This window comes from Vombatus ursinus, unplaced genomic scaffold, assembly GCF_900497805.2.
Source record: "Vombatus ursinus unplaced genomic scaffold, bare-nosed wombat genome assembly UNPS02014793.1, whole genome shotgun sequence".
Classification (NCBI taxonomy): domain Eukaryota; kingdom Metazoa; phylum Chordata; class Mammalia; order Diprotodontia; family Vombatidae; genus Vombatus; species Vombatus ursinus.
This window is the reverse complement of record NW_020954571.1, coordinates 10,998,724-11,011,148: the sequence shown is the minus strand read 5'-3', so window position 1 is coordinate 11,011,148 and position 12,425 is coordinate 10,998,724. Positions and strand designations below refer to the sequence as shown.

At 40.8% G+C, this 12,425-nt stretch overlaps 1 protein-coding gene across 2 annotated transcripts in view; it reads right to left on the bottom strand.

Annotated features, from left to right (window-relative positions):
- The window catches only part of KYAT1 (kynurenine aminotransferase 1), a 60,977-nt gene that overhangs the window by 21,192 nt on the left and 27,360 nt on the right, over positions 1 to 12,425 (bottom strand). Inside the window, exon 2 of one of the 2 annotated variants that reach the window (XM_027869752.1) lies at positions 939 to 1,062. The exons of the other annotated variant lie outside the window; for it this stretch is intronic. Within the exon in view, the coding sequence (XP_027725553.1) occupies positions 939 to 1,025 (87 nt within the window). The 5' untranslated portion in view covers positions 1,026 to 1,062. The remainder of the gene's footprint in view (positions 1 to 938; positions 1,063 to 12,425) is intronic. 2 annotated transcript variants of the gene reach the window in all.

Below are 12,425 nucleotides of genomic sequence, written 5' to 3'. Positions count from 1 at the left end.
TGAGACTGTACTGGGACAAAATTTAAACAGAAAAGAACAAGTACTCCATTCATGTTTTGTTAGTGGTGAATCAATCTGTGACATGTCCTGTTTTAAAGTTAGTGCCTTTAAACTACTGGTGTCAATCATTGTGGTTTTGTTGTTGTTGTGGAGTTTGGTTTTTTGGGGGGGTAGGGGGGGTGATAAGTGTTACCCTTGACCTAGCCTAGCCCTCCACTGTCTTACCTCCTTATGGCCCCTGACCACTTCCCACCCTAAATACTATCTAGGCTCCATTCTCCCTTGGTCACAAGTGGTCCAGGTCCCTGGAGTCCTATTACCTCATAGCCTAATTGGCCACTCCTACATCCCTCCCATAGTCTTTCTGTATATATGGTCTGTCTTGTCTCCATTAAGATGCTCAGATTCTTATAATCTAGCCAATAGCTCACAGATACTCAGATTCCTTAAGAGTCTGGCTAATATAGCGGATCTTTAACAAACCTTGTCTCTGGCTGGAAGAAGCCTTGGGTTGAATTCTTTTGGGCAGGACTCATGTGTCATGATTTTGGGGTCCCAGCGCCCCTAAACCTCTAGACCTCATCAATGGGAGTTTGGGTGACTCATCCAAGGTTATATAGTCAAATATCAGGGCAGAAATCTCAAGCCTGGCACTATGTATGACCTTTCTCCAGTGCCATTCCCCTTGTACCATACTATTTATGTAGGCCTGAGTAAAGCACCCACCTACTCGGGCCTCAGTTTCTTGAGGAGGGGAGTTGGATTAAATGACTCTCTATAGTCCCAAGGAGACATGAGAGGCTAGGAGGGTTTACAGCTTTCTTTCAGGGCTAATTCAATTCCTGCGCATTATCTAGAGGAGGGGACTATGAGCTGAGGGGGAAGAACAGAGAAGTGGTTCTGTGCTACCATGAGCCTGGAAGGGTAAGCACACTTACCATCTGGTGCAAGGGCCTGGCCAGCTTCACCTCCGATCTCCTTCCCAGCTGACTCAGCACCATCAACACTGAGGGGCTCTTGAGCATTGCTTTTCCAGACACCAGAGACACCACTGACTTCCCCCTCCAAAGGCAGAAGAGGAGAAGGTGGGTAAACCTAGCATTCACCTAGATCAGTTCTTAACTTTGGACCCATGGAGCCTGGGAAATTTGTTTTAAATTTTTGATAACTGTATTTCAACATAGGTTTCCATTATAATCCTAGGTATTTTATTTTATGCATTTAAAAACAATATTCTGAGGAGGGCTCCATAGATTCACTGGTCCATGGTAAAGGGGTCCATGAGACAAAAAAGGTTAAAAACCCTGTCTCTAGAGGTTCCAGATTAAGATGGATTTGGGACTGGATGCCCCATGTTATGTTGGGAATATGTGGCATATATGGATTGACCCATGGCTATGGGCTAGATTCCTGCCTTCCAAAAGGCCACAAGAGCCCTTTCCCGCCTCATGTGCTCACTCTGGAAGGAAGGCCTTAGGAATTACTCTACTTATTTTATAGATGGGAAAAGCAAGGCTGTAACTGCCCAGGATAGGCAGCCTAAAGTTCAATTTTTAGGAGCCATATAATCAGGGGTGTGTGGGAGTTTGCTCTTAATGGAAAGCCAATTATTTAATTTTCAGGGTAAGCCTTTACACCTTGGAAAGTGCAAGGGCTTGATTTATTATTGTGTTGATTGTTGACTCTAGACTTAAGAAAATGATGGAGGAAACATTAATAATGCAGATTCAACTTTGGAGTGAGTAATATACACATATACATACATACACACACACATATATATATTTGGGGAGTGGAAGGGTGGCAAGCTGCAAAAAGACATAGATCATAACACTGATGACAGGGGACTTTAATATCCCTCCATCAGTTTTGGATAAGTCTAACAGAAAGATAAACAAAGGAACTGAATAAATTTCTGGAGAAACTAGAGTTAAAAGTTTTATGTCATCTTCCAAATGGGACAGCAAAAGAACATATTTCTCTTTACCACATAGAACTTTTACAAAAATTGACCATGCAACACAGAGATATTGCAAACAAATTTTAAAAGGCAAAAGTAGTCAACACATCCTTTATAGACATGCAATAAAAATAGTCATTGGTTCAGGAATCACAAACAAAAGATATAGACGCAAATGAAGTCTTAACAATGAAATCTTAAATTAATGAGTGGGTTAAAGAACAATCATAGAAGCAATTAATGACTATATAAAATGAAATGATAATGATGAAACAATATGCGACAATTTCTGGCATATGGCTTAAGTAGTCCTCAGGGGGAAAATCATATCTTTATAATCATGTGTCAACAAAACACAAAAAGAGAGTATTAATGAACAGTATATGCACTTAAAAATTAGAAAATCAACAAATAAACAAACCTTAAATAAGCAGAAAAGAGATGTTAAAAATCAGAGGGGAAATAGAAAAATTGAAAACAAAAAACCATAGAAATAATAAAAAGACTAATAAAATTGATGAACCTTAACTTAATCTGATTAAAAAGAAAGCAGAAAATCAAAATCAGTAAAATTGCAAATGAACAAGGTGAAATCACAACAAAATCAGAAGAAAAAATAGAATAATAGGAATACATTATGCATAATCATATGCTAACAATCCTGAGAACACAAAAGAAATAGAGGAAAATCTTCAAAAGTATAAAATAGCTAAACTATCAGAAGACCACCTAGAGATCTTAAATGACCCAATCTCAGAAAAGGAAATAGATTTAAAAGGATCTGTAAAGGAAATAACAAAGAAAAACACTCCTGGCCCTGATGGACTCACATGAGAATTCTATCAAACTTTTAAAAAACAGTACCCACACTTCACAAAATATTCTCAAAAACTGAAAAAGGAAGAACCCTATCAGAACCGTTTTATGAGACAAATATAGTCCTAATACTTAACCAGGGAAAGATAAAACACAGAAAGAAAACTAAAGGCCAATATCATTAATGAACACTGACTCAAAAATTTTAAACAAAATCCTATCAAACAGATCACAGCCATTTATCCAAGAAGTCATGCAGGGATACAGGGATGGTTCAATATTAGTAAAATAATCAACATAATTTATCATATTAAAAACAACAAAAACCATATGATCATTTAAATAGATATGGGAAAAGTTTTTGAGAAAGTACAATACTCTTTTATGCTAAAAATCTACAAATTATAGACCTAGAGGGACTTTTTTTAATATTGCAAAAAGCATCTATCTAAAATCAAAAGAAAGCATCACATGCAATAGGGATATACTGGAACCTCTTCCAATAAATATGGGAGTAAAGTCAGGATGCCCACTCTCCCCATTATTATTTGATATAGTCCTAGAAATGCTAGCAATAGCATTTCTAGCAAGAGAAATATTTTAAAGGAATAAAGATAGGTAAAGGGGAGATGAAACTATCCCTGTTTGCTGATAATGTGATAGTTACTTGGAAAACCCCAGGGAATCAACAAAGGTGCTAAGTGAGACAATTAATAGCTTCAGCAAAGTTGCAGGTTATAAACTTCTCAAAAATCAATAACATTTCTATATAATAATAACAAAACACAAGAAGCAATAATAGAAAAGGAAATCCCATTCCAAATAACTATAAAACATATAAAATATCTGGAAATCAACCTCCCAAAGTTCATAAAAGACTCATATGTATGAAATTACAAAATGCTCCTTTTTTTTTTTTGATTGAGGCAATTGGGGTTAAGTGACTTGCCCAGAATCACACAGCTAGTGAGTGTTATGTGTCTGAGACTGGATTTGAACTCAGGTCGTCCTGACTCCAAGCCTGTCCCCCAAAATGTTCCTTAAAGAACTAAAGAACAACCTACACAGCTAAAGGAATACTCAGTACTAATGGCTAGGCCACGCCAACATAATAAAGATGACAATACTTCCAAAGTTAATTTTTACTTTTAATGCTCTAACAATCAAATTATCAAGGAGATGTTATATGGAATTTGATAAAATAATAAAGTTCATTTGGAAAAACAAAAGATCTAGAATACCAATTGAAATGATGAAAAGAAGTAAGGACAAAGGAGGAATAGCACTTCCAGAACTCAAACTATATTCCTGAGCTGTAAGAAATGATTTGTGTAATGAATACAGAGAAGCATGGAAAGATCTGTATGAACTGATGTAGAGTGAAGTCAGCACAGCCAAGAAAACAATATACACAACTACAACAATGTAAATGCAAAGGACTTAAAAAAATAAAAAACCAAAAAATCAAAAGTAAATGTAACAAAATTATAAAGATCAAACAGAACTCGAATGCAAAGATATAAAAATATTTCCCCCACCTACCTACTCTGCTCCTTTGCAATAAGCCAAGAAACAGAAAACATCAATAAAACCTTTTATAAAAAGAACTTAATTTATACAAACTTTACATTAATCCATTTGTATACATTTTGCATCACCCCAAGAACTTTTATTTTTCACTCTGCATCCCAGCAAGCCAAGCATTGAGAGTCACTAAATAAATGATAATTTGACAGTAATTGTCTCTCTCTGAGCCTTTGTTCTCCAGGCTAGACATCCTCATCTCCTTTAATCCTTCCTGTGATGTGGCTTCTTCCATATTCTCACTATCCTGGTTGCTCGCCTTCAGAAGATCAGGCTCCTGTGCCCCATGTCCTTATAAAAATCTGTCCCCTTGAAAAAAACACAATCTGTGGCTGTGGTGATCAGGGCTGAGGATGCTGAGATGAGAAATTCCCTCATTCTGGATGTTATGCTTCTATTCTTAGCTTTTTTGGTGGCTGTCTCCAACACTGACTTTGTGATCCTGGGCTTCATCTCTTGGCATTCTAGGAAATTTCCTAAGATTCAGAACTGCTGACCTGCATTGGTGGAGGGAGTTTCCTTATCAGAGAGCTCCTTAGAACTTTAGATTCAGATCTTATCAGAATCCACATCACTTCGTTAGTTCTTTTTTTTTTGTGAGGCAATTGGAGTTAAGTGACTTGCCCAAGATCACACAGCTAGTGAGTGTTACATGTCTGAGACTGTATTTGAACTCAGGTCCTCCCGATTCCAGGGCTGGTGCTCTATCCACTGCGCCACCTACCTACCCCCAATTCATTAATTCTTAAGCCAAATTTGGTCTCCACCATCTTCCCCCAACTCCATTTCTACTGTATTGATGTTTAACCTATTACCTCAATTGACTCCAAACTTATAAGGATTAAAACAAAAACAGAACCCACTTTACAGATGAGGAAACTGAGGCAGGCAGTGTTTAAATGATTTTCCTAGGGTTACACAGCTAGTATGTGGCTGAGGCTAGATTTGAACTCAAGTCTTCTTGAGTCCAAGTCTAGCATGTTATCACATGAGCCAATATTTGTAAAGAGTTTAGCATAGGGCCTGGAACATAGTAGGCCTTGTTCCTTCCCTTCCTTCCCTATTCATAGCATTTTGGGGGGGGGTGGAGAACTTGATAAAGAGGCCATTTTCTACTTCATTTCTTACCTAGCCTTAATCACTTCATGGGCGCTGCCTCAGTCAAACTGAGACCTGTTAAAGACCTTAGCTTATCCTTGGCCATCTCCAGTCCTCCTGATCTATGTCTGGCCACTAGACCCAGATGGTTCTGGAGGAGAAAGTGAGGCTGGTGACTTTGCCCAGCCCTCCCTCACTTAAATCCCATTACTTGCAAGTGATATCCCTGATGTCATGGTCCTGTTAGAGAACAAAGGACAAACAACCACCACCTTCAAGAGCCTCTTTACATCTGTTACATTGATTGTGTTTAAATTTCATCTTGTTAGCTCACAGGATCTTAGATTGAAAGTTAGGAACCTTAGAAACTACTGAGTCTACACCACCTCTGACCCCCTATAAGACAGTTGAGAAAACTGGGACACAGAGATGTTAGGTGACTTGTCCAGGGTCACACCTAGCATTTACATAGCACTTACATACTGTTAGTAAGTCCTGAGGAGAAATTTCCAGGTCTTCCTGACTCTTGCTTTTACCTGAATCTAATTGCCCCCTGAAGGCCCAGCTTAAGCTCACTTTACCTTCTCCTTCACCACAACGAGGTCTTTCTTTCAAAAACTCACAAGGTGCTGGTTTAGTATTATACATCTTGAGCTCTTATCAAAGATATTCTTATTATTATAGGAATTTGGGTTTGTGTGTTTGCTTTTTATGAGTAAACAAAACCTCCTGAAGAGTAGGAACCAAGTTCAATTTATCTATTTATTTCCCTACAGCAACCTTACATAGTGCCCTGAAAAACAGATTTAAGGTCATAGCGTCATAGATTTATAGTTTGAATGGACCTCAGAGGTCCTCCAGTCCAGGGCAGCCCTTCACTGGACAGATGAAGAAACACAGGCCTCTGACTTGCCCAAAAGTGGCAGCAAGAGAACTCAGGTCTTCTCATTCCCAATCTATCACTCTTCCTATGACATCTTTTTTTAAAAAATGACAATGTCCTAATTGAAGAGGACCAAAATGACATCACTATGTTGTGATCAAGGTACAGGGTGTCTGACTGAGGCTGATTAGACCAATATGAACTTGGAAGGCTCTGCCACAAGTCAGGCACAAATAGTGCGTGTGAATATTTGGAGTGGAGATGTCTCTGAATTTGTTCCTCTCACGTTTCTTCTGAGCTACTGCAATTCTGCTTCGCTCACAGAGCACAGCACCTTCTTTGATGCAGGCATGCTGTGCTGGGCAGTCTTGTGCCAGTGTCTCCCATGTTTCACAATTCATTCCAAAGTTCTTCAGAGAGACTTTGAGAGTGTCCTTGTATCAAATGTTTTACATGATTTGACAAGTATAAACTATATCAGATTGCTTACCATCTCAGGGACAGGGGAGGGGAGGGAGAGGAGGAGGGATAGAATTTGGAACTCAAAACTATAAAAAAGTTTAAAAATTGTTTTAATATGTAACTGGGGAAAAATAAAATATAGAAAAAAGAAAAAAGATAAATAAAAATGACTATGTCCAAGGGAGTAGAAGAGTTGGGTTCCGGTCTTCCTTCTACCATTTACTAGTCATTTAACTTTGCACAAATCTTTAACCTTGCTTGTCTCATTTATAAAATGGGGCTAATCATATTATAATTCCTAAGGTCAGTGTTTTGAAGTCCCTTTCTCATCTAAAAAAGAGATAAAGTGCAGTGGGAAATGCAATGTAATTGAAATCAAGAGGATCTGGGTTTGAATTCTAAGTCTATTATTATTTCTGTGACCCCAGGAAAGTCACATTACCTCTCTAGGTCTCAGTTTCCTCATCTATGAAATGGGGGGGGGGGGTCTCCAGGAAAACAATTTGCACAATGACTATTACAATGTAAAGGGAAAGAATGAAATGAAATCAAGCTTTGGGCAATCACAACACTCAAGCTTGTCCCCAGAGTACAGAAGAGAAAATACAACTCCCTTGTTTAATCAATGAGGTAGGACACTATAGCTGTTGACTGTTGCACATGTTACCAGATGAAAAGGAGGTGTGCATTGGTTTTGCTGAATTTTTTTTTTTTTTAATTCTTGATACAAGAAAAGATTCCCTGGGGAAGTGAGGTGAGGAGGGATATACTGGGGGGGGATGTGATAGAAAAACAAAAGACATCAAAAAAGGCTAACGTAAAATAAAACAAGAGGTTCAAATTCAATGATCTTGATGGTTCCATCCAGCTCCAAATCCAGCGCTATGGGAGTTCCTATAAATTCGGCAGGAAATTGGGGACAGGTGGCTAGGGGTGAGGCTGGAGAAGACAGCTGGCAGATCCACTTACTCTGAGTCTGACTCTGTTCCAGAACTGCCTCCTCTCCGGAGTGGCTCCAGCACCAAACCCCTTCTTTCTCTCTGTTCCCCCTCCTTTCTTGGAGGAGCCAGGGAGAGGAAGCTGCTAGCCGGAATTCCTGACAGTACACTGAAAGAATTATACCAGTCAGGAGGGTAAGTAGAGATCTCGAGGCCCAGTCGCAAAACCAGATTTCTCCACCCCTACCCCCAGAGTTCCAAGAACTGGCTTGAAATTAGACACCAGGAATAGTTCCTAGTCTTAACAAATCACTGAAAACATAAGGAGTGGGGGGGGGGGTGGTGGTGGAGAGAGGATTTCAGTCCACAAGACAGGGAATGGGATGGGTATTAGAGACAGAGAGACAGAGAGAGTTGGGGGTAGAAGCAAAGGGTAAAGGTAAGAGCAAGATCCAAGGCTATTTGGACAATGCTGAACTCTGCCCTGCCTTTATGATTCAATTCAGCCATTGGAATGTCTCCTCCCATTCCCAAGCAGCTGCTCTATCCAATGACACCCAAGTTTCCTTTGCACTTCTCACTCCTGTCCAGTGGCTTCCTTCTGTAATCTACCAGAGGGGCTACTCTAGCATCTTCCTTTCTCTTCCTCTGGCAATTCCTGTGCCTCCCCTCCTTCAGATTATTGTTGTTCAGTCATGTCTAACTCTTTGTGACCCCACTGGGGGTTTTCTTGGCAAAAATACTGGAGTGGTTTGCCATTTCTTTCTCCAGCTCATTCTATAGATGAGGAAACTGAGGCAAACAGGGTTAAATGACATGCCCAGCGTCACACAGCTAGTAAGTGTCTGAGGCCACATTTGAACTCTGGTCTTCCTGACTCCAGGTCCAGGCTCTATCCACTGCACCACCTTGTGGTGAACTCATCAGTTCTTGAAGCCTACCTTGCTTAAGCCTTCCAGATCCGGTCTCCCCAACATCCTCTTCTGTGATTACAGATAGCATCCCACACTATATGAATTTATTCTTGCATCCCACACTATATGAATTTATTCTTGCCTTTTCTGGCTTTGCTCTTTTGATCTGTTCCATTAAACTGTAAGATTGCTGAATCTTAATCTAACTTACATTATTTCATTTAATTAGAGAAACATTTTTTAAGTGCCAGGCATTATACTGGGTAATAGGGATATAAAGATCCTACCCTTAAGGGATTTATAATCTAATGAGGGAGGGGGGGTGAGGTTGGGGAATATATACACAAATAACTGATAAAAGAGATAGGAGGATGATGACTATATGTACATATATATATATATCCAATATATATGTATATGTATGTGTATGTGTATGTGTGTGTATCCATTCCTATGATTTCTTTTACACAACTGCACCTGCTCTGAGAGTTGCTTATGGCCTTAAGAGGTTAAATGACTATCAGACTACCCCCTTTGTGTCAGAGCAGGATGATCCTAGGTCTTCCTGAAACCATGGCCAGTTTTCTACTACTCCTACAAGTATAATTACCGAATCAAGTCAATATTGGTCTTAATATCAGCGAACCCACAAGACAAAAGGAAGAGCCACTAAATGGAAGGATGGCTCCCAGGTTCTCTCCTTCATCAGGTGTCTAAAGCCCACAAGTCAGGAAACATCATTTCACTAGCCATCTTGTATTGTGGTGTGCTTTGTGAGATGTGCAAAAAGACCAGCAAAAAAAAGAAAAACCAGTTGGAAGATAGTTACCACTTAAGTGCCAGCACCTGTTGCAAAGGCGATATCTAGTCCTAGTTACTGCTGTACCTCAGTTTCACATCACCCACTGCCTATTGGATATTTCATATTGGCTATCCCAGAGACATCTGAACCTGGCATGTCCAAAGGAGAACTCATTATCTTTCCCCTAAAACCTACCCCTCTTCCAAACTTTCTTATTTTTGTAAAAGCACCACAATTCTTCCAGTGTACCAGATTCATAATCTCATTATTATTTTTGAACTCCTCACTCCTTATAGCCAAGCAGTTGCCAAATCTTGTTCCTCCCTCCACAACATCTCATCACAACCGCTTCTCTTTATTGACCCAGCCAGTATCTTAGTTCAGATCCTCACTACCTCTTGCCTACCCTGTTACTTCCTACAATGGCCTCCTAATTGGTCTCCCCTCCCCCAAATCTCTCTTCTCTTCAATCCTTCCTCCATCCAGAAAGCAGGGATTGTCTTTACCTTTCTTTGTGCCTGAAACATAGTGGGTAGTTAATGAATGCCCACTGACTTGACACAGCTATCAAAGTAATTTTTCTTAAGTCTAGCTCTGACCTCATCATTTCTCTTGCTCAAACCCCCACAGTGACTCCTTATTGTCCTGAGCACAAAATATAGATTCCTCTATTTGGCTGTTGAAGTGCTTCACAAATATGGCCCCAACATATCTTTCTGGGCTCATTATATATTACTTCCCTTCCCACACTTTATGATCTAGCCAAACTGGCTTTCTCTTTGTTCCTCACACATCACTCCATCTCCCATCTTTGTTTGCCTTTGGACTGGGCATTCCCATGTCTGAAACACGTAACTCTTAGGAAGTTAAAAACGCCTTACAGAATCCTTCTCCTTCAAGATCATGCTTAAAAAAAAAAAAAGATCCAGCTTAAGTATTACTTTCTATACAAAGTCCTTCCTGATCTTCCCAAATGCTCGTGCCCTCCCTCCCAAACTATCCTGTATTTATTCTGAACGTTACTTATATATGTAACTGGGTCAAGTCACTGACAATGCCACTACCACTTCACTTTGAACCTTGATGGTAAAAGACAAAGACCAAAAGTCCAAGGAACTGCACCGCCCTCCAGCCCAGCCTATCACATAGGCTCATAATCTCCATGTTATCCTGGACTTATGACTCAAACTCACCCCAGATATTCAAATCTTGTGAGCTTCTACCTTCACAGAATCACTCCTCTGTGTTTCTTCTCTCCAGTCCCACAGCCGTTACCCTAATTCAGGCCCTCATCACCTCTTGCCTGGATTGTTGAAGCAGCTTCTAATTTGGTCTCCTTCCCTCATATCTCTCCCCTCTCCAATTCATCCTCTCTTCCTGCGAAGGTGATTCTTCTAAACTGTAACATCGAATCCTATCAACCCACTGTTCGGTGAGCCCTTGTGATGCTCTTCAGCACCAAATAAAGTGTTCCGTTTGGCCATGCTGGCCTACTTGCTGTTCCTCACGCACAACACTCTATTTCCCACCTTGGTTTTTTACACTGGCTGTCCATGCCTGCAATATTCTTCCTCCTCACTTCTGAATCTCAGTTTTCCTGTTTTCCTCCAAAACTCAGTCAAGTTCCTCTCCTACAGGAGGCTTTTCCTAATCCTCTCAACTGCTAGTCTTCCTCTCTGAGATTACTTTCCATCTACTCTGCATATATCTTGCAGGCACCTAGTTATGTACATGTTATCTGCTTCATTAGAACGTGAGTTCTTGAAGACAAAATGGTTTTGCCTTTCTTTGTATTATCCCCAGCATTTAGCACAGTTCTGGGCACAAGGTGACTGCTTAATTAATATATTTGAAGATGGGGGTGTGGTAGGAAGCAGACTAATGAGTTCCCCTCCAAAAACTCCTCCAGACATGTCTAGAAAATGCACCAGACTGAATCCAGAAGGGAAAATCCAGGAAAAAATTAAGAATGAGTCATTTGTCCAGCTCAGCTCAGGACAGGGAGACAGGGAGGTCCAAGGACACAGGGAACCAGGTCTGGCCATGTGACGGACACGCCAGCACCCAGGGAGAGGTATGCACAAAGGCATGAGGAGAGCCCAGGACCAAAGGGTGCACCCCCAGACCCATACTGGGGCACATTGATGGGGACAGGTACAAACTGGCAGCTTTGATGTCCATCACCCAGGACTGAGTCATAGACACAGGGCTACTGAAAAAGGAGCCCTGCTTAGCTGAGTGTCCTTCCCTGGTAGGGAGGCTGTGGGCTGTGTATAGATAAGGGATGTTTAGAAGTCTGCAGCAGTGGTATGACTCAAACCAGGGTCTTCCTTCTAACATCTAGCCCAGCCTGCAAAGGAATAACCAAGGCTAGAATTCCAGACCAGGAGAAGCCTACAATTTTGCCACTCCGATCCAACAGGGTTTTCTAGCTGACTGACAGGGGCTTAATCTAGCAGCAGTTTATTCTTGCTTAGACCCAAACCCAGGTCAGGAATTTGCAGAGCTCAGATGTGGGGTAGGGGAAGGCATGTGTGTGGGAGGAGGTAGAATGGCAATCACATTTTGGTTTGGATCAGATCATTTTGGCAGCACTGAAAGTCCCCAGCCTGTCCCTGAGACCCTGGAAGAACATTAAATACACCAAGAAAGCAGCAACAGGACCAGCCCAGATTTTCCTATCAGAGGGGTAGCAGAGACCAGCCCTAACATAGTCTGAAGTCAAGAAATAGGCTGAGGGGCAGCTAGGTGGCACAGTGGATAGAGCACTGGCCCTGGAGTCAGGAGGACCTGAGTTCAAATCCAGACTCAGACACTTTACACTTACTAGCTGTGTGACCTTGGGCAAATCACTTAACCCCATTGCCTATAAAAAGAAAAAGAAAAAGAAAAAGAAAAAAAAAGAAATAGGCTGGAAGAATGAGCAAACAAAAAAGAATCCCACTCTAAAGAGCTTCTATGGTGTGAG